Below are 25589 nucleotides of genomic sequence, written 5' to 3'. Positions count from 1 at the left end.
AGGGACATCGACGCCAACCCCAGAGTCCAAGGTTTCTCATGGGTAGTTCGAAAAATTCCGTAAACAGATTGGCATCCATTTGGTGGTGCGGCATGGGGAGGCAGCCAGCTCGGACACGAAAGCGGCCGAAGCCTTTATTAAGACGTTCGACGAGATGACTCTCAACAAAGGCTACAGTTCTCAGCAAGTCTTCAACTGTGATGAGACTGGCCTTTTTTGGAAAAAAATGCCTCGTCGGACATACATCACGGAGGAAGAGAAGAAGCTACCCGGGCATAGGCATAAGCCTACGAAAGACAGGCTTACTCTCGCACTTTGTTCGAACGCCAGTGGGGGTTGCAAGGTGAAGCCCCTAGTACTTGTCTATCACTCGCAGACTCCTCGAGCCTTCAATGCCCACAAAGTGCTTAAGGAGAAGCTTCCAGTGATGTGGAGGGCTAATGCGAAAGTCTGGGTAACGAGACTTTTCTTCACCGAGTAGGTAAATGTGTGTTTTGGCCCGACAGTGAAGAAATTCTTGGAAGAGAAGAGCCTCCCTCTGAAATGTCTGCTGGTGTTGGACAATTCCCCTGCTCACCCTCTTGGCCTCGAGGAAGATATCCTAGCGGAGTAATCGTTTATCAAGGTTCTTTATCTTCTGCCTAACACCACCCCTCTCCTCCAGCCCATGGACCAGCAAGTGATATCGAACTTCAAGAAGCTGTATACGAAACATCTTTTCAAGAGATGTTTCGACATCACCGATACCACAAACCTCACCTTGCATGAATTTTGGAAGGAGCATTTTGATGTTGTGATATGCATCCAACTCATCGACCAAGCTTGGCAGGTTTTGAGGCGAACCTTGAATTCCTCGTGGAGGAAACTCTGTCCTGATGCCATATCCGCCCAAGACTTCGAGGGATTCGACGTGGGCAAAGCTGGTGTTGCAGATTCAGGAACAGTTGACGATCCTGAAACTGTTTCGCAACCAGATCTTGATGAGATCGTTGCACTCGGCAAGTCCATGGGGCTGGTCGTCAACGAGGACGACATCAATGACCTTCTCAAGGAGCACCAAGAGGAGCTTACGACGGATGACCTGAAGGAGTTGGAGGCCATGCAACATAACGTCGTTCAAGAGGAGTTCTCTAGCAGCGGCAAGGAGGAGGAAGACGACTCTATGACAACGGCAGAGGCAAAGAAATTAAAGGGATGCCTTAGCTGCTTTTCATAAGGTGCAATCATTCGTAGAAAAGACACACCCCGAAAAGGCTTACACAGGTCGTATGCTTGCACAGTTCGATGACATTTGCCCGAGTCGTTTCAGGAACATTGTGAAAAGCAGGCAGAAGCAATCTTCCTTGGATAGTTATTTTTTAGAGGCCTTTAGTAGGAGTAAGCAAAAAGGAAGAACCAAGTGATACTACGAAAAAACAGAAAGTTGAAAGTGGTGAAGAAGTTGAAATTTTGTATATAAAAAAAAAGTAAAGTATAAAAGTAAAAAAAAAATTAAATAAAAAAAGACAAAAAAAAAAAAAAAAATTGAAATTTTTTAAAAGTTTTTTGTAAAGTTAAGTGTTAGTTTTGTTAATGTGTTTCGTAAAGTTTAGTTTATGTTTTCCTGACATTTTTTATGTGTTTCGTAAAGTTAAGTGTACGTATCTGCCATTTGTCCTCCTCCTTTGTCGCCACTTTCGGAGATAGCCTCACTCGAAAGGTAAGCTTCCACATTTTACTGCATACGTACGTATGTACATAACAGTATTTCTTGTATACCATGTACACTAATACACTTTATTTACAGGTACTATGTAGTATATATTAGCAGTACGTATTAAGTTAGGTATTGAATGGTCCAAATGTTTGTAGTATTTCATTGTTTATAGGTCAATTTAGCTTTATTATGAAATTTACTGGGGTGTTTTTGGAGGGCTTGGAATGGATTAGCTATTTTACATGTAAAAGGCGGTTCAAGTTACAAAAAACTCATGATACGAAGGCCGCCTCGGAACGGATTAATCTCGTATCTCAAGGTACCACTGTACATATGTTTCTTTTTCATATAATTTCTGCATGCTAGGGTTCTTAAATTTTTGTTAAAACACCTTTAATTTCATATTTTTTGAGGTCTATGCTGTCTAACTTTCAGGCTATTTTAAAATGCTGATAAAAACAAACATCATTGGGCAGATTTATAGTAAGAAAGAAACACAGTGAGTCTCAAAAGAAAGATGTAAAAAAAAAAAAAAAAAAAAAAAAAAAACCCCAAAAAAAAAAAAAAAAAAAAAAAAAAAAAAAACCTGAAGCACAACTGCATCCCTTCCAAACAATATCATCTCTCTTCTCTTTAACTTCTTGCCCAACTTCCACATACGCCATCAACTTTCCAAATGATACGTAAAGTGAAAACAAATTTGCATTTACCTTTACATGTACATACATATAATGTTTGTATTTTCATATAATTTCTGCATGCTAGGCTTCTTATATTTTAGTTATAACACCTTTTTCATATTTTTGGAGGTCTGGAATACATTAAACTAATTCCTTTTATTTCTCATGGGAAAAATTCACAGTTTACAGACAGCTTAGTTAAAGGACAGCCTTCTGGAACAGATTAAGTCATTCAAATGAGGTGTAACTGCAAGCATTTCCCCTGAGAATTTCTGGTTAATCTCTCCTTCCATGGGTGACAGTTCCTCCCCAGTACTTAAGCTCCTGACCTGCAATGTTTGCTAATGTCTTGCAGGATCACATCCATTGCTAGAATGGTATGTAAATGGAATTTTTATTCTAAAATTAATATTAATAATACTTACCTGTATAATTTATCTAGCCCTAAATCCCCAAAAACCGCACCAAAATTTACCACATTGGCAACCCTGTTACCTCCTATTCTGTCCGCCAGTTGGCAACACTGTCGTTGACAGATACGAAAACCTTCCCTCAAATCAGTTGTGATAGGCAGATCGTGGGGTAGGATGGGTGGGACTAGATAAATTATACAGGTAAGTATTATTAATATTAATTTTAGAATAAAAATTCCATATTAATAAAACATTACCTTAATATAATTTATCTAGCCCGATTAACCACATTGAAAAGGAGGAGGGAATCTGAATACAATTTCCCCTTCGGACAGAATAGGAGAAAACAAACAAAGAAATATATATCATAGGCAGTCAAAACTCAACCCAAGGTCAAAGATACTAACAACTCAAAGTCTCCTACCATAATGCCACCAACTGCGGTAGCACAGGACAAGGAGTAAGTGCATAGTCAGTCCGTCTGTACTAAAGTCAGGTGACCGACCAGGTGACCAGTCAGACGAATTGCGGACAGCAAGGCTGCACCCTGAAGACTATCAAGCACTATTCTTTCCCTAAAGGATGAGTGTCTGGACTGTCTGGGCGATTCAAAGCTAAGCAAACCTTGGGGGTGTATCAACGCAACCCGAAGTCGCCAGCAACGAATCGGCTCATGAGCAACTCCTAACTCGAGCTTTCTGGTGCCAAGAGAAAGGAGCGCGGAGCAAAAAGGCGATTCAGTCCCGAAGGACGAATGCCTGACAGTCCAACCTGGTCTCATGTTACACGATCATCGGGGGTGTATCAACGCAACCGACTTCGTCAACAAGAAACTCAGGGCTACTAAATGTCGCCTGATCTCCACGAGTGTCTGACTCTGAGAAGACAGGTGAGACAAAAAGTAGATGGTGAGCGACGTCACCAGATGACAGCAGACGATCCATCGACTAATTCCTGTCCAGGACAGTGGAAGAAGCAGGAGTCGTCAGGACAAGCGAACCAGTGGCTAGTCCTAGGTCAGCATCGACTCTGGGAGAAGCATAGTCGCCAGTGCCGACAACCCAGTGGCTGGAACCATTTCACACTGAAAATGGAAGCAGCATGAGTTGCCAAGCAGTCAGTCCTTGTCATCAAAAACACCTAAATACCAAACTGCCTAATTCCCATTATAACTACGTCAAAAACTGCCATGGGTTATAATAAAACAAAAAAAAAAAGTATATACAACAAAACAAAAATTAATGAATAATATACAGGTAGCAACCAAACGTACAGGAAGACTACCTAATTCTCCTGTCTGACGACCTGTCCTGCCATCACCAACGGGCCCAAAGAACGAAGGTCGCCTAGAACTAGAGAAATATCCCTTAAGTAAAAAAGAGGCAAAAAAAAACAGAATTAGAACGCCAAGTCGCCGCCTCAAGCACCTTGGCGACTGAGACGTTCTTCATAAAAGCTACTGATGTAGCAACTGCTCTAATACTGTGGTGTCTCGGCGTCTGGTCTTCCCAGCAGCCGAACCACCAGTTTTAACGATCAGATCTCTGAGAAAAAAGGATACACCATTCTTTGAAATAGGTCTCTTGACATTTCGGGGTGAAACAAACAGATGACGGGGACGACCCTGAATGTCCTCGTGCGGCGTAAATAACATGAGAGCGCCCTAACAGGGCAAAGAACTAATTCCTCATTTAAATTACCAACAAAGTCGACCAGCGACTTCAGTACGAAAGGACCTGGGAATGGGATTATCAGACGATTCAGTCTTTGCGACAAATTCAGGAAGGTATGACAAAATCATGTCTTGTCCAGATCTGGCAACCAGAAAAGAGAGTGCTTGCAGTTCACCCACCCTCTTGGCTGTAGCCAGTGAGACAAGGAAGAGTGTCTTAGAAGAGAGGTCCCTAAATTTGGCAGAATTCAGAGGCTCAAACGGAGGGAACCTTAAGGCTTGAAGGACTTTGTTAACGTCCCATGTCGGAGGCGAACACTGCGGCCTGGGTCGAAGATAGGAAAAGATCGAAGTAAATCTCTAATGACATAAGATGAAGAGATCTCAGGAAGCCTTGCCTTAAAAACATAGGAAAGCATAGACCTATAACCCTTAATGCACGAAAGTGACAGGGCCCTGTCATGATGTAAATGAACTAAACTCCGCTACTTTCGGTAAGGAAGGTCTAGAAATTGAATGTCCTTGAGACTTACACCAACGTCTGTAAACCGACCATTTAGCCTGATAATTTACTCTGGTTGATTGCCGCCTTGGCAAGAGCCAAACTGTCGCGCCACTCTGGAGGAGAACCCTTCGTGCTTGGAGAACCTCCTGACAGTCTCCAGGCATGAAGATGAAGCATGTGGAGCCTCTGATGGCAACCGATGAAAATGGGGTTGTTTGAGAAGATCTGGTCTCTCTGGTAGGCGAATGGGGGGGGGGGGTTCCACCAGTGCTTCCAGAAGGTCGGGAAACCACAACCTCCTTCTGTGGCCAAAGGAGAAGGGGGGCGATCAAGGTGAGATCCAGACGCTTGGTTGCCCTCACTTTGTTGAGGACTGACCTCACCAGAGAGAACGGAGGAAAAGCATAGGCTTGAAGTCCCTCCCAGTCCTGCAAAAGAGAGTCTGTCCCGGCACTCTGAGGAGTCTGGTAAGGGGCGAAGAATATCTGGCACCGAAAATTCAGTGGGGTGGCAAACAGATCGACTGTGACAGGCCATTTCTTCCTGAGGCTGTCGAAGACTTCCTGGCAAAGTGTCCACTCCGACCCTTGAACTTCGTTCGGTCTCGACAAGGCGTCTGCTAAGACGTTGTGATGGCCCAGGATAAACTGAGGGACCAACGTAATCCCCCTGTCTTCTGCCAACACAGGATTGATCGGGCTTCTTGAGTGAGAAGATCCGACTGTGTGCCGCCTTGGTTTCTCAAGTACGAGACTGCTGTGGTGTTGTCGACAAAGATCGCGACAACCGACTCCAACAGTTGTTCCTGAAATGAAAGAAGGCCTAGGTACACTGCCCTCAGTTCCCTCCAATTTATTGACATGCTCCTCTCCTCCTCTAACCAAAGGCCCGAAGCGGCTTCGGAGCCCAGGTGTGCGCCCCAACCTTGATCCGAGGCGTCTGACCAAAACATTAGGTCCGGAGGAACCGAAAGAAGAGATGTCCCTGACTTGAGGCGGTGACTTGCATCCACCAACGGAGATCCTTCCGACATTGTGGAGAAGAGGCGACTATCGTGTCCTCGGACATGAAATCCATGACTGGCGAAGTGTCGACTGAAGGGACCTCATTCTGAGACGACATCCGGGAACCAGTTGGATGAGGGATGACAAATGGCCCAGGAGAGACCTCCAAAGAGAAACTGGCTGCGTTACGGAGGACAAAAATTCTTCGATCAGACTCGAAAAGCTTGTCTATCCGTTTCTGAGCGGGAGAAGCCCTCAAAATCTGGGAATTCAAAACAATCCCCAGATAAGTCATGATCTGGCAAGGGATTAGATTGGACTTGTCGAAGTTGACACGAATGCCCAACTCGACACAAAGAGACAGAACTATCTCCCTCGACCGGAGACATTTCTCTAGAGATTCGGCCTGGACTAGCCATCGTCCAGATACCGAAGCATCCTTACATTTAAACTGATGCAGAATAGCTGAAACAGGAGCCATCACCCGAGAAAAGACCTGTGGAGCAGTGGCGAGGCCGAAACAAAGAGTCTTGAACTGGAAAACTCCCGAGTCCGTGAAAAACCGAAGGTAAGGTCTGCTTCTTGGATGGATAGGGATTTGCAGATAAGCATCCTGCAGATCGATGGAAATCATCCAGTCCCCCCTCCTGACTGATGAAAGAACAGTCTGGACCGTCTCCATCCTGAACTTGGACTTTAGAATGAACTTGTTCAAAACCGAAAGATCTATGAATGGGGCGCCAGGCACCCGAGGCCTTTAGAACTACAAACATCTGAGAGTAAAACCCGGGAGAAGGAGGAGCTCGCTCTATGGCATCCTTCTCCAAGAGGGCCGAAAGCTCCTTCTCCAAGGCTTGACCCCTGATTGAGTGAGGGGAATAACTGCTGAAACTCGAGAGGACGATTGGAAAGTGGAGGTCTGGAAACAAAAGGGATCTCGTAACCTTCCTTCAGGACCTCCACCACCCAAGCATCCACCGCTCTCCCCTGCCAAGCTGACCAATGGCGGGAGAGGAGCAAGCTCCTACTGCGGTCTCCAGGCGATGAGGTGATGACTCCTACTTCCGGGAAAAATTCTTACGCAGAGACAAGGAAGAAGAAGAAGAAGAAGAAGAAGGTCCTCCTGGAGGTTGAGCCTCTTCTCTGCCCTGGGAGCCACGCCAAGAACCTCTCCCGCGTTTCAAAGGGTGAGCACCAGAGGATGAAGAAGAGGCACCAGCAACCTGAGATGTACTCTGGAAAAAAAGAGCCAGAAGGAGGTTGTTGGCTGGAGCAGAAGGTACAGATCTGGTCCTAAACTTACGCTTACTCCTTGAAGGAACGGGAGGAAGACCAGAGGAAAAAGCTCTTGATAAGGCCCAGTGAGCTTGGGAAGAGGCATCACCTTGATGTTCCTTCAAAACCTCAGAAAGCACAGAAATATCGAAAAGGAAATCGCCAAAAGGAGAAGAGGACAACAGACGGGTTCTCTGAATCTCCGATACAGAGGAGGGTAACTGCGACAAATACAGGTTACGCCTTAGAGAAACAAGAAAGGCCTGCATTGAAGCAGCAAGCTCGTTCTGATGTACAGAAGCGATTGAAATGGATGAGCAGAATTTCTCAAAAAGAGGAGCATCAGGAGGAACAAACCCGGAGTCCTTGATATACATTAAAAGCCCTCCGAGGACCCACATATTGAAGGATTGAGCTTCTTGTAAGGAGCTCATAACAGCCTCCATAGCAATAAAATCTTCAATTGAGACAGAGACCGAAGCCTTAGAAGGCAAGGGTTGACTTGAAAGTCGGACAAAATCAGGAGTTTGGCTTGGGGGGTCGAGAGAATGAAGAATCCATCCGCCCACCTGGTAAACTCCTCTCCGGTGTCGTAGAAGAGAAAGAGAGCTTCCTCTTCCCTTCCCCGATCACCTTCGAAAGTTAGCGGCAACGTCCGTTCTCACTCTCGCAAACCTCTGGGCAAAGGGAAAAACGTAACAAAAAAAATTCCTGTGACCGGGAAGGACCGTCAAGAAAAATCCCTTCTGTAATACAACGAGGCGGAGGCTGCTTCTGCTCTTTAGGCCTCGCCTGAGGAAGAAAACTCAAAATTAAATCAAAAAGTTTCTTGAATTCTACATCATGACATCCATTCGAGGAAACATCAATATCACACGAATCCGCGTCATCATCATCGTCAGATCCTAACTTAGAAACTTCCTCTGAAGTAAAATCCTGACGACTAGCTATCTTAGGTCTGACACTTTAAAAAAATATCCCTCCCCCCTTCTCCTAAATAAGCGCCCTTTGGCACTGTTACGGGACTAACAGGGGACACGTTGGGTAAAGATTCGTTAGGCACCTGCCCGGACCGGATCCCCTAGGCCTTCGCCACGACGGGGTTCACAAGCCGGGGTATCTGTCGCACCGTTACCCATGGTGCTGTCGACAGGTACCTGACAGGAGCTGAAAATGAATCTAAAAGTGTGATTAGACATTTAGTAAAGGCTTCTTGAAAATTCTCTGACAGATTGTTAAACTTAGCAGAAATATCTCTATCTAGACTAAGCTGTAATTTCTTAAAATTCTGTTTCCAGGTAGTTTCCATTGCCAAAATCTTCGAATCTACATCAGAAATAACTTCACTAATTGCCGTTGTACAGGGGGCAAAGCATCAATTAATTCGGAATCGGAGTCGTACGATACCGAAAACCGAAGAGCCAGAATCATTGAGCGGCCCAAGTCAAAGAAAAATTCGGTTAGATTACAGTTTTAGCAATCGATTTCTTTGTTTTTCTCCTTAACCGATTCTTTTACGCCTGCAAGATTGTTTGGCGTTTCATATAAGCAGTCATATCCTCGTCAGACCAGGCTTACATACGTCACAAACGAGAAGTCAAGTCACAAACCTGTCCACGACAAGAGCTACAAATGTCATGGGGTTCATACTCCCTGCTACTCATCCTTGTCCCACAAACCGGGCAGTTCCTGATGTTGCTGGCAGAAGGAAGCATCGTAATTTCTTGGTAATCCATTGTAGAATTGGACAGGTCAGTAGTTCCGTCGCGCAAAAGTTCGTAATTTAAGATAAGAACCACAGAAATCAAAGTTAATTCACTATTTCGTGATGTAATGCGTGAGTGGTAATTCATATAAAGTCTCATTTAACAAATAATGAAAGCTTTAAAGGCACCAAAATGTTTAAGGAATTTATAAAGAGCGGCCGTGATGTAAACAACACGGAGGGCGCTCGTTAACAACTGATTTGAGGGAAGGTTTTCGTATCTGTCAACGACAGTGTTGCCAACTGGCGGACAGAATAGGAGGTAACAGGGTTGCCAATGTGGTAAATTTTGGTGCGGTTTTTGGGGATTTAGGGCTAGATAAATTATATTAAGGTAATGTTTATTAATCTTAAAACTTATTGAAAAATCCTCAGATCTTACAGGGGAAAGAGATTTAGCTACTGCAGCTAGGCTGGGGTTCTTGGCTACCTCTCTAACACCACGCTTCACAGATCAAACCTTATGTCTCACTAAAGTAAAAGTTGCCCTGCTGAGGTAATCTGAAATCTATTCCATCATTCAATAAGTCTTCATCTCACCAAGGGATTATAACTGGAGCATGTGAAATACTCAAACACAAATTAGCTCTTGCACTAGCAGGGGCAATAACCTTTGGGGTCACAGGGAGGTGTGGAGAGAATGCCCCAAGCAACATTAATAATAACAAGTGTATCTACCTGTTCAATAGGCACTACAACTGAGCTACCATTCCCGTGTGCAATTTCTTATTGCCACAGCTCACACAGAAATTTAAATCATCATGTAAATCATGTACATGTTCATGGAAACTATTTTTCATCTGTTTGTGTATGGTAAAATAACTTGAATGAAAGCATCTTGTCACAAAGCTCAGTGAAGTAGAACTAGGAGCCTTAGAAGACTGTTATACATGAAGTATCTTCATCAGAGGACTCAGAATGTTTACTACCGTGCCTCCTTCTGTTATATAACTGCCACTGGGCATGAGTCAAAAATTTACATATATCACAATTTGGCTCTGGCAAACAAACTTATCCTCTACAAAATTATACTTTAAAGTTGGCTCTCACTCATTACCATGTATGAAACTGATACCCTGTCTAGCAACAATTCCAATACAGTGTATTTTTCTGAGTCATTATAGAAATATGCAATAATGAACTAAGCTAAAGAAAAATATCAATGATATGCAAAGGCAAAGTCACTGATGTGGTAGTCAGAAACAAATTCACAAGGGAATTACCCAACAAGCCTATGGAACATTTAGGAAAAATGAATGATAATTACTGATCATTTCACCACACCATGATCTACAGCAAAAGCCTCATGAGCTGTATACTTGTCAAAAATAAACTAACATAGTAACAAATTACTTAATGAAGTACCATATATGTATATATGTGTACAGAGAAAACTTTATCAAAATATGCAAAAGTGGGGAAAAACAAATGGTATAAGATCCTTACACCATAAAAAGCAGCTGCTCCAAAAAAAGGAAAGATAGCAGTTACCTTGAAAACTGTTTTCTAGCAAGTAACTCGCACTCTTACTTCGAATTTAATGGGAAAAATAAGAAAAGCCTACTACCAGCATTCATGAATTTTTTCTCAGCTGGAAAGATTTGCTAAAACTGCAGTATACATGAAATTTCTGTGAGCTTTAATTTTAGCTTTCCCATAAGGAGTGAAACGACAAAGCTGAAGCAAATTCTTTGCTTGGACTGCTTCTTCTTGTTGCTTTAATAATAGCTTGTTTCATTACTTAATGATAATTCAAAATTTCTATATAAGAAATACAGTACATTTCATGGATTCAGATTAAGTATAAACCACTATTTCTGCACAGTATAATGACTAAGACATGGTGGATTTTCACCTAGAAAAAATACTCACCTGGTCTACATTAGTTAATGACCTAACAACAGTTCTGATCTGGTCATCTGTTGAAGTTATTCTCAATCTCATTTCTTCCAAAACATCATCAATGTGATGAAGAGACTGCTCTGCTGGAAATCTTGTATTAATATATTCAACTGTATTGAACTCTGGCGCATCAAATGGGTCATCACTAGGCAATATCTGAAAGAATCAAATTTCTTTAATTTTGTAGTGCATCAAATGTGTCACCACTAGGCAATATCTGAAAAAGTTAAAAAATTTCTTAAATTTTGTAATAAAGAAATGTGGTCAAGAAACAACAGTATAACAGGTATAAAAATATTTGCCCATTTTTTACAAGAAAAGTTGCTCAGTATGCAAAACTGTGCTGGTGTATGACTCTTGCAATTCCACTTCTGATGCAATGTTGTGCAAGTACAATAGAAGCATAAACTTATGACAACCTCATTAAGACATGCTATATTTACTTGATATAATCTCCCTTTATGCTTCATTTAACCACATTCTTGGCAGTAAATGATTTAAGAGAACATAAAATGAGTAAAATACAAGGAACGATTTAACCTAACCTAACCTAAGGGGCTGCGTCCTCACCTAGCAGGAAGAGGACTTTCACCTAATCTAAATTAAGATGCTTGTCCTAACCTAAGCTATGGAACTACTTTACTTATTTTCTTCCCCACACAAAGAACCCACTTTTAAACTACAGTCCCCCAAACTGTAAGATATAATGGTGGGGTCTGCTATCTCTAAAAGTACTCATTTGCTATAGAAAAAATGCCAGAAACTTTTAAGCATATATTTAGCTAAACAAGATACTAATATATTTTCATGTCTATAGCCTAATGCAATAATGGTTTTAAAGAAGGTTTCTTAACAGGGGGTATGAGAACCACATGCTGGGGGTATGGGACTTGATCTCTGGATATTTGTATATGTATAGTATTTGATTTTAATGTGTCAATGTATAGGCTACATGGGTACATATGTAAATAACTCTATAAAACTATAAATGCTTTTGATTTGCTTGTATGTTCTATTCCTAGCTATTCATGCCTTAAGTAGCTACTATATATCAAACCAAGCACATAACATTGTCAACTAATAGGACTTCAGTGAACTTAAGCAAAGGGGATATGGAACGACACTGGGCAGTTCATTGGGGAAATGGAGTCATCAAAAGGTTCAAAACCTCTGGTTTAAATTAAAATAATGCCAGTTAGTCTAAGGTTAAAAAAAAAAAAAAAAAAAAAAAAAAAAAAAATCTAAATATGTGGGTAGCCTCGGTATACAGTAAATGACTGTGCGGTGACATAGCGGCCACCTTTCCCGGAACGTGGCCACTTCCCCAAAAAGCACTTGAATTATGCCATTAATTTCATAAATTCTAGAGAAAACATTATTGTTATAATACAAATTAAGTTTGTTCATACTTACTGGCCATATATATATAGCTGTATTTCTGACGTCCGAGGCAGAATTTCAAAATTCGCGGCACACGTAGTGGGGCGGTCAGGTGGTAGTACCATTCCCGCCGCTGGGCGGCGGATATCAGGAACCATTCCCATTTTCTATTCATATTTATTCATGGCCCTTGTCTCCTGAGGGGAGGAGGGTGGGCACTCTAAGTATATATATCTGCCAGGTAAGTATGAACAAACTTAATTGTATTATAACAATAACATTTTGTTCATGAAACTTACCTGACAGATATATATATAGCTGAATCACACCTTCGGATGGTGGGTAGAGACAGACTAGGAGGTTTTTAGGAAATTTAAATTAAAATAAAAGATTAACTTATTGGTTCCTTACCTGATAGCAAAGTAGACTATGTGATTACTGTCACCTAAAGCCTGCTTATGCTTTATCAGAGTTGCCAGCCAGGTTTTGACCTGTAGTGCTGGTGCTCTCTGGATGCTCTGTCAACGGGGACGTGACCACAATGCGACAAGACCATCTAGGCAAACATATGGCAGTAACACAGCAACCGACCACCACCTGACCAACTAACGCAAAAAACCCCTGATATTAACACTATGGAATGGGAGATTTTCACAGAAGATCTCACCATCAACCAAAAAACACAATAAACTAACCTAACCTAAGCTAAGGGATAGGGAGAGAGCTACCTTCAGCCCCCAAAACTGTGTCTGCCGAAAATGTAAGGTCGCCCAAAGAACTACAGTTCCTCTAAATCGTTCTCACATCCCGGAGGTAATGTGAGGCGAATACGGAATTGCTCCTCCAGAAGGTGCTATCAAGAATATCTCTGATAGACATGTTCCTTTGGAAGGCAAGAGAGGTAGCTACGGCTCTGACCTCGTGAGCTTTCACTTTAAAGAGGCTCATATCAGTCTTCTGGCAAGATGAATGAGCCTCTTTAATGACGTCCCTCAAGAAGAAAGCAGCATTCTTCGACCAAACGGCAAATCCGGTCTCTTCACCGAGCACCAGATTACCTGAGGGACCTCTTATCTCTCTAGTCCTATTCCACATAGAACTTGAGAGCCCTGACAGGCACAGGGCTCTCTCTGGTTCTTGACCCACGAGACTCGATATTCTTTTGATTTCAAAGCTCTTTGGCCAAGGATTAGACGGGTTCTCGTTCTTAGCCAAGAAAGAAGGGTTCAACGAGCAGACAGCGCTGTCTCCCTTGAAACCACTAGGCTACTGAACGCTTGGATTTCACTAACTCTCTTCGCCGTCGCCAGAGAAGCTAGGAAAAGCGTTTTTCCTCGTTAAGTCCCTTAGAGAAGCTTCATGGAGAGGCTCAAAGGGACTTAGCATCAGATGTTTCAACACCACATCTAAATTCCATGAGGGCGGTCTTGCTTGTGGAATTTTGGTGGTTTCAAACGACCTTAAGAGATCGTGCAGATCCTTATTGTCGGAGAGGTCCATTCCTCTGTGGCGAAAAACGGCAGACAACATACTCCTATAACCCTTGATTGTAGGAAATGACAATTTGTCGAAAATTGCATTTTTCCTAACTATACAAACCTGAGGTCCTTTAACAATAGGAAGGTAACTAGCGGCAGCTGGGACGGTCGTAAGCTTCGAACAAGGGGAGAACGGTAGTTAACTGCTTGTCCGATCGTGCGCGCGCCCGCGCGCCCGAGAGGTGAAGAATCACTTTTGCTTTAGGCCCATGCAAAAAGTTTGCAGAGTGAGGGGGTGGCATGAGGTGGAGGACTATATGTTAAGGACCTCAGGTTTTGTATAGTTAGGAAAAATGCAATTTTCGACAAATTGTCATTTGTTCCGATACGTAATACAAACCTCGTCCTTTAACAATAGGAAGACTCACTTCTTGGTGGGAGGAATCTGAGTCTTTTTGGTGAACAGACTGGTGTTCGTAACCAACCCTGGAGTGCTTCCCTGGTCGTAAGAGCAAGGGAGGGATCCAAACCTCTGTCCGATTGATCGGGGTGTGCACCGCAGGATCAATGGTCAGACCTCTGGGCCAAGTACTAGAGAGAGGCAAGCGTATCTCTTCGTACCAGCAAGCAAGAACTTGTTCCTGTTTGCAAGAGACAATCATAAAAAAATGATGGGTTTGTCTCAATTTGGCATCCACTTCCTCCCCCTTGTTGGAGGAAGTGGTGGATATTTACTCCTATCACCTACTGAAAGGGATATGGATGGTGCTCTATTGAGTAGCTCACCTGCATCTCGTCCTTACCCAGCAGGGTGACGACCGTGTCCCTCTACCCAAAGGTAGAGGGAAGAAAAGATGGGAAGAGGAGCCAGTCACACTCTCATTCCTCATCCATTCTTACGGTCACACCAGGACTCGATTCTGTTCAGCCTGCGAGGGTCTGGGTTAACTACACAACGTGTTGCAACCACCACGGTTCCCAAGGAAAAAGATCCAAGGAACTGTGTGCAAGGGTATCCTGAAGGTAGAAGGAGGTGCATGCGGTCCGGTTGGACCAGGCGCCTGCCTTCATTACCTGCGCCACGGAGAAGTTCTTGTGGAACGCGAGAGAATGATGAAGAGGCGTCCACACTCATCCTGGGTGTCGAGTTTCTTCAGACAGCTCCGTCGCACCTTCACAGGACAAAGCAGCATAGCCTTCGTATCGGAGGCGTGACGTCCATTAGGGAGGGTATTGTGAAGGACTCGAACCAATCGTCAGTTACCGAAGGGTTCTGAGTCTTCGCTACGAAGATCGGTACGAAATCGAGCGTCACAAAAAAATCCCCATCCCTTTGTGCTTGACTTCTCAAGAGAAGTCATGCAGTTACCCAAGACAAAAGAAAAGAAGGGAATAGTCGTATGACCTATCCCTCTTCTCGACTTTGGTTACGTACAGTACTCATACTGACAAGCTATTAAGACGAAGTAATGATTGCTCTGGAACAACCGAACTAAGTCCGCAGCATAGTTCGTAACTGACTCGACGCTCTGACAGCTGCCGACTGACTGGTTCGGAATCAGTAGAGGCAAGTTGTCCAAGCATCCGGGTAAGTCACGTGACCTTCGCCCTTAAAGAGTTATGCTGAGAGACCAAACAAATAAAATATTTGTTAGTCACCGATGCCGGACGGCGCGGCGATGATTCTCTTAATGCATAAGCTCAAAAGGCGAAAGTCAATTGCCTTCAAAAGACCGAGGTCCCCCTCCTGATGGCAAGAAAATCTCATAGATGTTGAATCTCAGCTTAAGGATAAACAACACTATGTGACGTTGAAGACGAAGGTAGGCAATGAATGCAACCTACGTCTTCCAGCTGAATCGAGAGAAGGAATCTCAAGATTCTAAACCTGTGCTTACACATGACTGAAAACGCTAACCGACCATTTCATTGCTGTCCGTTGTGCAATGAAAGCGGGGCGTTCTTCAGTAATGAAACACAGGGGAGAGCCGCTTGAAGAACTGCTTCTCATGGGCTGAACGTTTGGAAGTAGAGCTGGCAGGTGTGGGAGTAGGCGATGTCTTTCAATACATCTGCTAATCCGGGGTGAACAATGAACAATTGTACACCTCCGAATACAAGATATTTTGAGGACAAACTCAGATTCCGCAAAAATCATTCGCATTATCGGGATACGATGCAGCAGAGACTATTACAGAATTCTGTTACCGTGCGGTAAACAGAAAGATGAGAGTCGAATAGTATCTCTGTTTAAAATTCTCGCAATACCGAAGACGATGAATACTAGCGTTTCTCAGCAGTAGATGGTCATTCATGTATGCGAGAATCCCCGTTAATCAGAGACTTAAGTCCGTGATTGTTGGGCAGAGATACGGTTGTTATTCAATCAAAGCAGGTGAGAAAGACATAAACAACCGTCTATCTCAAAGCGGCAGCTGATACTGAAATGCCTCGGGCAATTCAATACGCAGTAGCTGTCGCTGACTCGTCATCCTGAGTTGCCAAGTAATCCTTTCCACGAAGGAATGCGTTCGGCTAGAACACCGAGCATAAAAAGATATGCTCGAGCAATTATATTTAATGCGAAACGAATTTCGGTAAATATAAAAGCTAAAATGGTGTTGTTGTGACAACACCATAAGTTATATAAAATTGAAACTGGAAACTCCTGGAGGTTGCAGGCACCCAGGTTTGCAGTTCAATTAGAATACTTATCGTCTAAGTCGCAATCCGTAGAATAACCAGATATGCGCCTACCCTCGGACCATTCAACTGCTTAGCAGAATCATGTCGCGAGGTTAATATACGTAGTATATTTGTAGGATTCTGAACAACGATCTCCATCCTAAATTCTTTCCTTCAAGAAAACAAAATAAGGATTGGAGATCGACCACCTTCGTTCTCTATTAAAGAGAGTGAAGGAGAAGTCTTCCTCGAAGGAAAGCTTCAATGGTGAACAGAATACTAAGACGATAGTTCCAGCCAAACTGGATATTCCCGTCCGTTCTTCTCTATTCCAGGTTGGTCGCCTACTGTGAGATAGTCTTCTTTCAGCAGCAGTCTTCTTCCTAATGCTAGAAATTCCATCAGGAATTCGAGCATAGGCGAGGTTCCCGATTATCGTGTAACATATCGGGGGATTCTCGTCTCGCTCACTTTGGACGTGGTCTCGCCTAAGTGTTTGGAGATCGTAAGAAACTCTAAACACTCTGAATGCGCTAGAAATTCCGTAGAATTCTAAGCAGTCTGCGAAACCCCCACCGAATTCGTCAAACGATATCGGCTGGTGGTCCTCTCGATTCCCGTAGAAATCGAGAATGGGGCAGGATCCCCCCTCCTCAACGACCGGGGCTTACGTCAGGGTAGGAGCCCGAAGGTCCCCCCTGGTAGCGCAGTCCCCAACGTGGGATCCTACAGAGAAATCTCTGTAGGATCCTTCCCCTTTCCCCTCGTAGCCGTAAGGAGAGAGGGAATGGGGGAGGAATTGGATACTCGCTCGCCTTCCCAGTGGAACTAGCAGTTGGAGAAGAGTAGGAGCAGCCATCGCCTTGCGGCGATGGCCTCTCAGAGTCTGGGAAAACGTATCGTTAGGAGAAAACGTTTTTCCCTTTTTCCCCGAGGAGGGTTACGAACTCTCACTGTAGGTAAGGGTCTGCCGCCACTGTGAACGTCGTCTGGGTGGGGCTGATCGACACCTGACAGGAGAGAGCCGATACCGTCCTCCGACTCATTCCAGTCCTCGTCGAGGTCGAAACCTCTCAGGAGGACCGAAGGAGTATTTAATACGGTGTCCGAAGACACGTAGAAACGCCGCTGTCGCAGTAGAGGAGGTGGAAGTAGCTTGATCGACCGGCCAGAACTGAGAGAGCCTTCTTGTCCGGAGACGAGAGACTCTGGTTCAAGACAGAATCGGTAAGCTCCGATCGCGGCATACCCACCGTCGGTTTGGGTTCCCTCTCGGGCCCCAAAACGACTCGAGCAGAGACATGGGGCTCTGCTGTGGGAGCGGCGATCCTTCCCCCCGGTCGTTGTGCTGACGAATCATGGCAATAAACCTGGGTAAAGTTACTCTGAATCTCGGAAGTTACAGCGTCTTGAGGAGTAGGGACCGTCCAGTCCCTCCAACAAGAGCAGCTCCCAGGACCCTCCTCCTTCAGAAGAAGGACCAGCAACAGATCCCTGACGGTTGCCTCCAATCACTTGCGCGTACGTCCTGGTTGGTCCTAAGACCAACCTGGCACGTGCGGCGTCGTGACGGGATCGTGAGCGGCGCATCTCTCACGATCACTCCTATATACCTCGCTCTTCCTGGCGTATGCGAGGAAGTTGAAGGTATCGGAGAGACAGAACTGACGCTACCCCCTCTCCCCCTGACGGTCGCCTCCAATCACTTGCGCGTACGTCCTGGTTGGTCCTAAGACCATACGTGGCACGTGCGGCGTCGTGACGGGATCGTGAGCGGCGCACCTCTCACGATCACTCCTAGCTACCTCGCTCTTCCGGTGTAGCCCGAGGAAGTTGAAGGTAGTGGAGAGACAGACCTGACGCTCCCCCCCCGCTCGCTGGCAGGACCAGCGTACGTGGGGGGCTGCTGCCGTCGATCACCAACCCGCGGTGGGGATCGATTCTGCAGGCCTGGCCGTGCCGCTCACCTGTGGCGAGCGGGTCGACTGAGCACGTCGACCCCCGGTCCCGTGCGTCAGACGAGCTGCTGCTGGTCACCGTATCCGCCCGGTCCCTGTGGGAGCGGCGGTCAGGTGGACCTGGCAAGAGCTCGCTTTCGCCGTGAGACCGTGAGACGTCCTCGCGGCACGTCAAACCGCTGGTACCAGCCGAGGCTGGTACCGTCGGTCGAGGGGACCTCCTTCCCAGCCTCAAACCCCGTGGCCGGTCAGAGACCGTCACGTCCACCCGAAGGTACCCGGCTGGTCGCTGCGAGAGCGGGCCGCTGGCCTGGCGAGAGTCACCTGAGCGGCTCTCGACAGTCTTCTGCTCCGTGCCTCGGTCCCATGACGCTGAGCGAACTCAGGCGTTCTTAACTTTGGCTGCACTCCCACCCGAAGGAGATCGTACACTCGGAACTTCTCTCGCGGACAGAGAAACCGAGCCGGTACCTGGCTTAGCAGCAGAGCTGCCAAGGACCAGGCGAGGGTGTACCAGCGGTAGCCAGCACACCTTGGTTCCCCGTCTTCTTCTTCTTCTCAGAAAGGGGAGGACGGGCCCCCGTTCCCGAAGGAACAGAGGACCAGCAGAAAGAACCCCCCCGTCACACGGAATGTGACGAGCCCTTCGAAGTTCCCGAAGGAGTCCTTCTTAGGGGGAATAACAAAACCCGGTTTTACCAGCTGGTCGCTGCGAGAGCGGCCGCTGGCCTGGCGAGAGTCACCTGAGCGGTTCTCGCCAGCCTTCTGCTCCTTGGGCCGTGGTCTTGGCGCCGAGCGAACTCTGGCGCCGAAACTTTGGCTGCACGGTCTCCGAGGGAGAGCGTACACTCGGGATCTCCCCGCGAACGAGAGACCGAGCCGGAACCTGGCGTAGCGGCATCGCCGCTAGCACCAGGCGAGGAAGTACCAGAGCTAAACCGATACTCCTCTGGTCCCCGTCTATCTCTTCCTTACGGAAGGGGAGACGGCCCCGCTCCCGAAGGAGCAGGAGGACAGCAGAAGGACCCCCCGTCCCACCGAGGTGGGACGGCCTTAGAAAGTTCCCGAAGGGAGACTTCTTAGGGGGCGGGGGGGAGGCAGCCTTCTTCTTCTTCGGCTTATGGGCCTTAGAAGTCGAAGGGGAAAGAGGCAGCAACAGACGAAGATGACACCTTCCTCTTCTTCGTCAGCTCACGCAGGACAGTCGTCAGGTCCTCCATCCAGGCCGGAGTCGGGACTATTGCCGAAGCAACACGGCCCGAACTGCACCCCCTGTCCGGGGAAGGACCTGGGACTGGGGAAGACACACCATGGGCAGGACCAGCATGGACAGGCGCAGGAACCAGGAGCGACAGGAACAGCAACCAGCTCAGGAGCGGCAGGAACAGCGGCAGCGGTAAAAACACAGAACGGGACAGCCAAGCCAGTACGGGAAACCCACATCAGCGACAGGTACGGCAGCCAGCCATCGCCTCGTAGAATCATCGGCAGCCAGCGTGGTACTGGCGGCCGTCCAGGGCGAGCTGCTGGAACAGCGGAAGTCTGGGGCAGCACACGAAGAAAACACAGCGGCGGCGGCATACCCCTCCTCGGTACGGCGCGACCGGCCCTAGAAGCGGCAGGACGGCGTCAACCGACACAGCATGGGAGTGTGACCAGGGGGCGGGGGGGAAGCAGCATAGCGGCCGTGAAGGTTGTAGTGGAGACCACTCCAAGGTCACCGCCCCAGACCTCGCTAGACTCTGCAGCAGATTCGTGGATGCTAGGGCACGCCCTGCAGCCGCAGTGGTCCATACTGTCCAAGGTCGCTCGCCCACGGCTGTAGAACCTGCGGTAGCATAGACAGATTTAGTAAGAGGGTTTCCCTCACGCACGGGGGGGGGAGACATGCCCCCACCCCGAACGAAGGAAGACCCCAAAAAACAAAATACGAGGAAGCTGAGCGGGGGGGCAGGAAAGAGACGAAGAATCGGATACCAAGGGAGTCGCGGGAGAGCTGCCGACGACTTCCTGGCAGACTTCGCTTCCAATACCCCCGCACAGCAGTGAAAAGTAATATGAAAATGAAACAGAATACTGCACTTGCGATTCACTTTCATAGAACTTAAAGAGGGAAAAATCAATTCCCGTAAGAGCGGAAACCTTGATCCATAAAAATATGATGCCTATCATAAATATATATGAAAATTACAATACTGCACTTGCTATTTTCACTTCACAGCAATAAATCGTAAAGATTAATTCCCGGTAAGAGCGGAAATTGATCACAAAATTTAAATTTGATGCAATTAATAAATGAAAATGAAAAAGAAAACTGCATTTGCGAATCCACTTTCATTGCATTCTATTCATACAAAAATAAGAGGCTCTTTGCCGAGCGCAATCAAGCTCTCGGCAACGAACGCACAGTGGGCAAAATATAATGAAAAAGAGTACTTACATCTTTCAATTACACACTTCGCCCAAAATACATGACTCGGCGCGAGTGCGCCCACCCGCCCTCGGCCCGAGACATAATTCAAGGGTTCAATTCATGAAAAGAGCGGAAATCGCCGTCTCTACGGCGAGAAGCTCCATGTTGATTCATAATAAGTAATGAAAATGAAAACGTGTACTACAGTTTTCATTTTCAAATAGATTCAAACCAAACCATTAGTAGAAAACAATATAAACAAAGCATACGACGATGAAGCGGGCAGAGAGCGATGACAACAACGTCCTTCACACCCGCGGCCGAAAGCAAAAGTGATTCTTCACCTCTCGGGCGCGCGGGCGCGCGCACTCGGACAAGCAGTTAACTACCGTTCCTCCCTGTTCGAAGCTTACGACCGTCCCAGCTGCCGCTAGTTTACCTTTCCTATTGTTAAAGGACCGAGGGGGTTTTTGTATTACGTATTCGAACAACTGCCAATTTTTTGCACATTTCTTAGATAGAGTAAGAAATCTGCTATCTGATTCACGAGAGGTCGTGGAAGAGAAATTCCTTCCTTCTTGCACCATGCCCTGAAGGAGGACCACTTAGACTGGTAGAGCAGCTCTTGAAGAGGCTCTTCGAGCATTAGCGATTGCTCGCAGCTGCTTTGAAAGCCTCTCGCTCTGGCCAGCTTTTTCGATAGTCTGAACGCAGTCAGGCCAGAGCGGGAGAGGTTTTGGTGAAACCTTTTGAAGTGAGGCTGTCTGAGTAGATCTCTCCTCCAGGGCAACGTTCTTGGGAAGTCCACAAGGAACGTCATGACCTCTGTGAACCACTCTCTTGCTGGCCACATTGGGGCAATCAGAGTCAACCTTGTCCCTTCTGACGCTGCGAACTTTCTCATTACGTCCCCCATGATCTTGAATGGGGGGAAAGGCGTAAAGATCCAGGTCTGTCCAGTCCCAGAGCAACGCGTCCACTGCAATTGCCCCTGGGTCCATAACCGGGGAGCAATACAAGGAAGCCTCTTCGTCCTTGATGTAGCGAACAGGTCTACTAGAGGACGCCCCCACAATTTCCATAACTTTTGACAGACTTCCTGGTGCAAGGTCCATTCTGTTGGTAGAATCTGATTCCGGCGGCTGAGAAGGTCCGCCCTGACATTCTGAACCCCTGCACGAATCTTGTCAGGATCTTGATGCGCCTTGCGTCTGCCCATAGCAGAACTTCCTTCGCCAGGGAGAAAAAGGGATCTGGAGCGAGTCCCTCCCTGATTCTTTAGATACGCAAGGGCTGTGGTACTCGTGACGTTGACTTGAACAACCTTGCTTGACAGTTTTTCTTCGAAGAACTGCAGCGACAGGAATATCGCTGCCAGTTCCTTTACATTGATGTGCCAGGCTACCTGTTTCCCCTCTCCAGGAGCCTGACACTTCTTCCCCCCCTAGTGTTGCTCCCCAACCGGAAATGGAAGCGTCTGAGAACAACACTAGGTCGGGGCTCAGAAGATTAAGGAGAGGCCCTCTCGTAACTTCTGAGGGTCGAGCCACCATCTTAAGTGTACTCTTACTTCGTTGGAGATCCTTAGGATCGCATTCAGGTCCCCTTTCGACGTCCATTCTTCCGCAAGGAAGAATTGAAGAGGCCTGAGGTGCAGTCTTCCCAGCGAGACAAACTTTTCTAGTGAGGAAATGGTGCCCAGCAGACTCATCCACTCCCTCACCGAACAAGCTTCTCTCTCTAGGAAGGCTGCGACTTTCTCTAACCCCAGTCGCTGACGTTCCTGGGATGGAAACGCCCGAAAAGCCACTGAATCCATCTGAATCCCCAGATACACGATGGACTGTGTCGGGGTCAGATGCGACTTTTCGGTGTTGACCAACAGACCCCAGAGACTTTGCTAGGGCTAGCGTAAACTGAGGTCCTTCAGACACTTCTGCCTCGACGACGCTCTGATCAGCCAATCGTCGAGGTAGAGGGATATCCTGATTCCTGACGAATGGAGCCACTTCGCTACATTCCTCATAATCATTGTGAAAACCATTGGGGCCGTGCTGAGACCGAAACAAAGGGCTCTGAACTGCCAAACCCTGTTGTCCAAGACGAATCTCAGGTACTTCCTTGAAAGAGGGTGGACTGGGACGTGGAAGTATGCGTCCTGCAGGTCTCAATGCTCCCAGCACCGACTGAGGCGTCTCCATTCTGAACTTTATCTTTTCTACAAAAAGATTTAGCCTGCTCACATCCAGGACCGGGCGCCAACCTGACGACTGCTTCGGCACTAGAAAATCCTGTTGTAGAAGCCCGGTGACTCTAGGTCCAAGACTTGTTCCACCGCTCTTTTTTCGACCATCTGGTCTAAGAGATCGAAAAGAACACTTTTCTTCTCTCCATGATAGGATGGAGAGAGGTCTCTGGAGTTGAAGTCAAAGGAGGAGGATGAAGAAAGGGGATCTTGTACCCCCGTTCTACTATCTTGAGGGTCCAAGGATCCGCTCCTCTCTGCCTCCAAGATCCGCAAAGAATTCCAGTCTGGCCCCGACTGGTGTCTGAAGGACGAGATCTTCATTTGCTGTTTTTCGGTTTGAATGAAGCTCTTCCTCTCGAAAACCCTCTCCCTCGAGGAGCTGCTCTCGAGGGGGGTGCCCCGCGAAAGGGTTTGACTTTCTTCGGGGGTTTGCTGAATGTTGAAGTGGAAGGAACGCTGGACGTCTTGAAGACTGAACCAAGAGGTCCTGGGTCGCCTTTTCTTGCAAACTCTGTGCAAGATCATTTACATAGCCTGGGGAAGAGATGGTCGAAAGAGGCGCAAAGAGCAATTCCGCTTTCTGAGCGGGAGATACCGACTTAGCAGTAAAAATTGATTGCACAGCAGTGCTCTTTTCTTCAGGAAGGCAGTTCCAAAATTCGAAACTAGCTCCTCCGAACCATCCCTGACGGCCTTGTCCATACATAACAACACGCTGGACAGCTCCCCCAGACTGAGAGAATCAGGACTTCTAGACTGAAGTCCAAACTCCAGACACAGTCTAGGAAATTAAACACATTAAGGGTACGAAGAAGTCCCTTCAAGTGGTGGTCAGTCTCAACCGGAGTCCAGGTCACCTTAGCAGACGCTAAGAGAGACCTCCTCTGGGCGTCCACTAAACTGGAGAAGTCACCCAACGCGGACGAAGGGACCTTTATCCCCACATCCTCCTTGGTCTCATACCAAACTCCTCCTTTCCCGGCGAGTTATAGAGGGTGGATGGGCGAAAGTGGTCTTGCCCTGATCCTTCCTTCTGGACATAAAGTCTTGAAGTTTCTTAAACGCCCTCTTGGTCGACAGCGACGTCTTCATTTCGACGAATTCAGGGGTCTTTACGGTCTTGGAAGACGAAAGTTGTGAGGGAGGAGACCTAGGGGCTGTCGGCTGGAACTTGTCCCCGAATGCTGAACGTAACAGCCTAACAAGAACCTTGTAGTCCGAGACAGCTGAAGCTACCGGCTGTTCTTCCTCTACGGAGCTCCCTGGACTACTAAGTTCCCCTTCCTCCCTAAGAGGAACTGGAGAACGCCTATCAGGATAGGAGTACCTCCCGTAGGCTCATTCCTGAATAAAGACTTCCAGTTGGTGGAGTATCCGCTACAGGTACGGAAGCGGCCGTACGTTGATCTTTAGAGGCACGGACATCTTCCGAAAGAGGAGCGTCCTTAGAAGCCACGTGAACTGTCTAACAGAAGCTCCCTACGAAAGGAAGCGCGAGCTTCCATGACGAGCGGCGCCAAAAGCGTCCTGCTTAGACAAGCGAGCGTCCTGCTTTGTTCAGTCTCAAAAAGCGTCCTGCTTCGCTCGAAAAGCGTCCTGCTTCACACGGCGAGCGTCCTGCGGAGCGTCCTCAAAAGCGTCCTGTCTAAAACCAGAAGCGTCCTGCGTTCGCGCGCCGAGCGTCCTGCCGAGCGTCCTTAAAAGAGTCTTGAAGAGAGCTCAAAGCGTCCTGTCTAGAACGCCGAGCGTCCTGCCGAGCGTCCTCAACCGCTACTTGCCGAGAGCGTAAAGCGTCCTGCTTCGAACGCCGAGCGTCTGACGAGCGTCTTCTCCTGAGAGAGTAAAAGGTCTGCTAGGAGAACGAGAACGTTGACGATCCGGAGGCGGAGAGAGAGACGAGCGAGAACATGAGAGAGAATGAGGCCGCTTCGTCTCTTGACGGGCAGCCGAAACGTCCTTCCTACGCTTAGGCTCGACTGCTGCTGGGCAAGTCCTCTGAGCCATCAGCGACGTAATTCTGGTCCTGAAGGGACACAAGGATATCCTTCGTAGGTGACGAAGGAGCAAAAGAAGGGGCAGGACTGAGACTGCGAGAAGGCGCAGGGGGCGAGGGGGACGCCTCCTTCCTTCTAGCAGGTACAGCTATCTGCCTCTCAGGTGAACACGCCTGTGACGTGGAAACGAACGTCCTCATCGGAAGAAAGCCTCTCTCTTCCTGAGGAGGAAAGGCGGTCATAAGCGTCTCGTGACGAAGAGGAGACATAGGACGTGAAGCGTCCTCAAAGCGAAAAGTCCTTTTCAACGGACGCGAGTCTCTCCGAGCGCTCACCCCTTGCGCGGGGAGGACGCTTCGGAGGACGAAAAGCAATCTTTCAGGATACGCGCTCCTTGGCAGCCTGGGATTTAGCACAAGGACCTGCCGAAGGGACGCCAGATCGGTGGGGAGCCCCGTAACCCTCTTGCGGCTTTCGACATACCCACTCCCTGAGTCCTGGGAGTCCGATAGAGGTCTAGG

The 25589-nt window shown here is 47.2% G+C and overlaps 1 protein-coding gene across 4 annotated transcripts in view; it reads right to left on the bottom strand.

Annotated features, from left to right (window-relative positions):
- LOC135208425 (vacuolar protein sorting-associated protein 53 homolog) overlaps positions 1 to 25589 on the bottom strand; it is a 308005-nt gene that overhangs the window by 159801 nt on the left and 122615 nt on the right. For all 4 annotated transcript variants that reach the window (XM_064240578.1, XM_064240579.1, XM_064240575.1 and 1 more), the window contains one exon: positions 10883 to 11068. In XM_064240578.1, the coding sequence (XP_064096648.1) occupies positions 10883 to 10954 (72 nt within the window). In that variant the 5' untranslated portion in view covers positions 10955 to 11068. The remainder of the gene's footprint in view (positions 1 to 10882; positions 11069 to 25589) is intronic.

Source organism: Macrobrachium nipponense, chromosome 35 (assembly GCF_015104395.2).
Source record: "Macrobrachium nipponense isolate FS-2020 chromosome 35, ASM1510439v2, whole genome shotgun sequence".
Classification (NCBI taxonomy): Eukaryota; Metazoa; Arthropoda; class Malacostraca; order Decapoda; family Palaemonidae; genus Macrobrachium; species Macrobrachium nipponense.
This window is presented reverse-complemented; position numbering and strand designations above follow the sequence as displayed.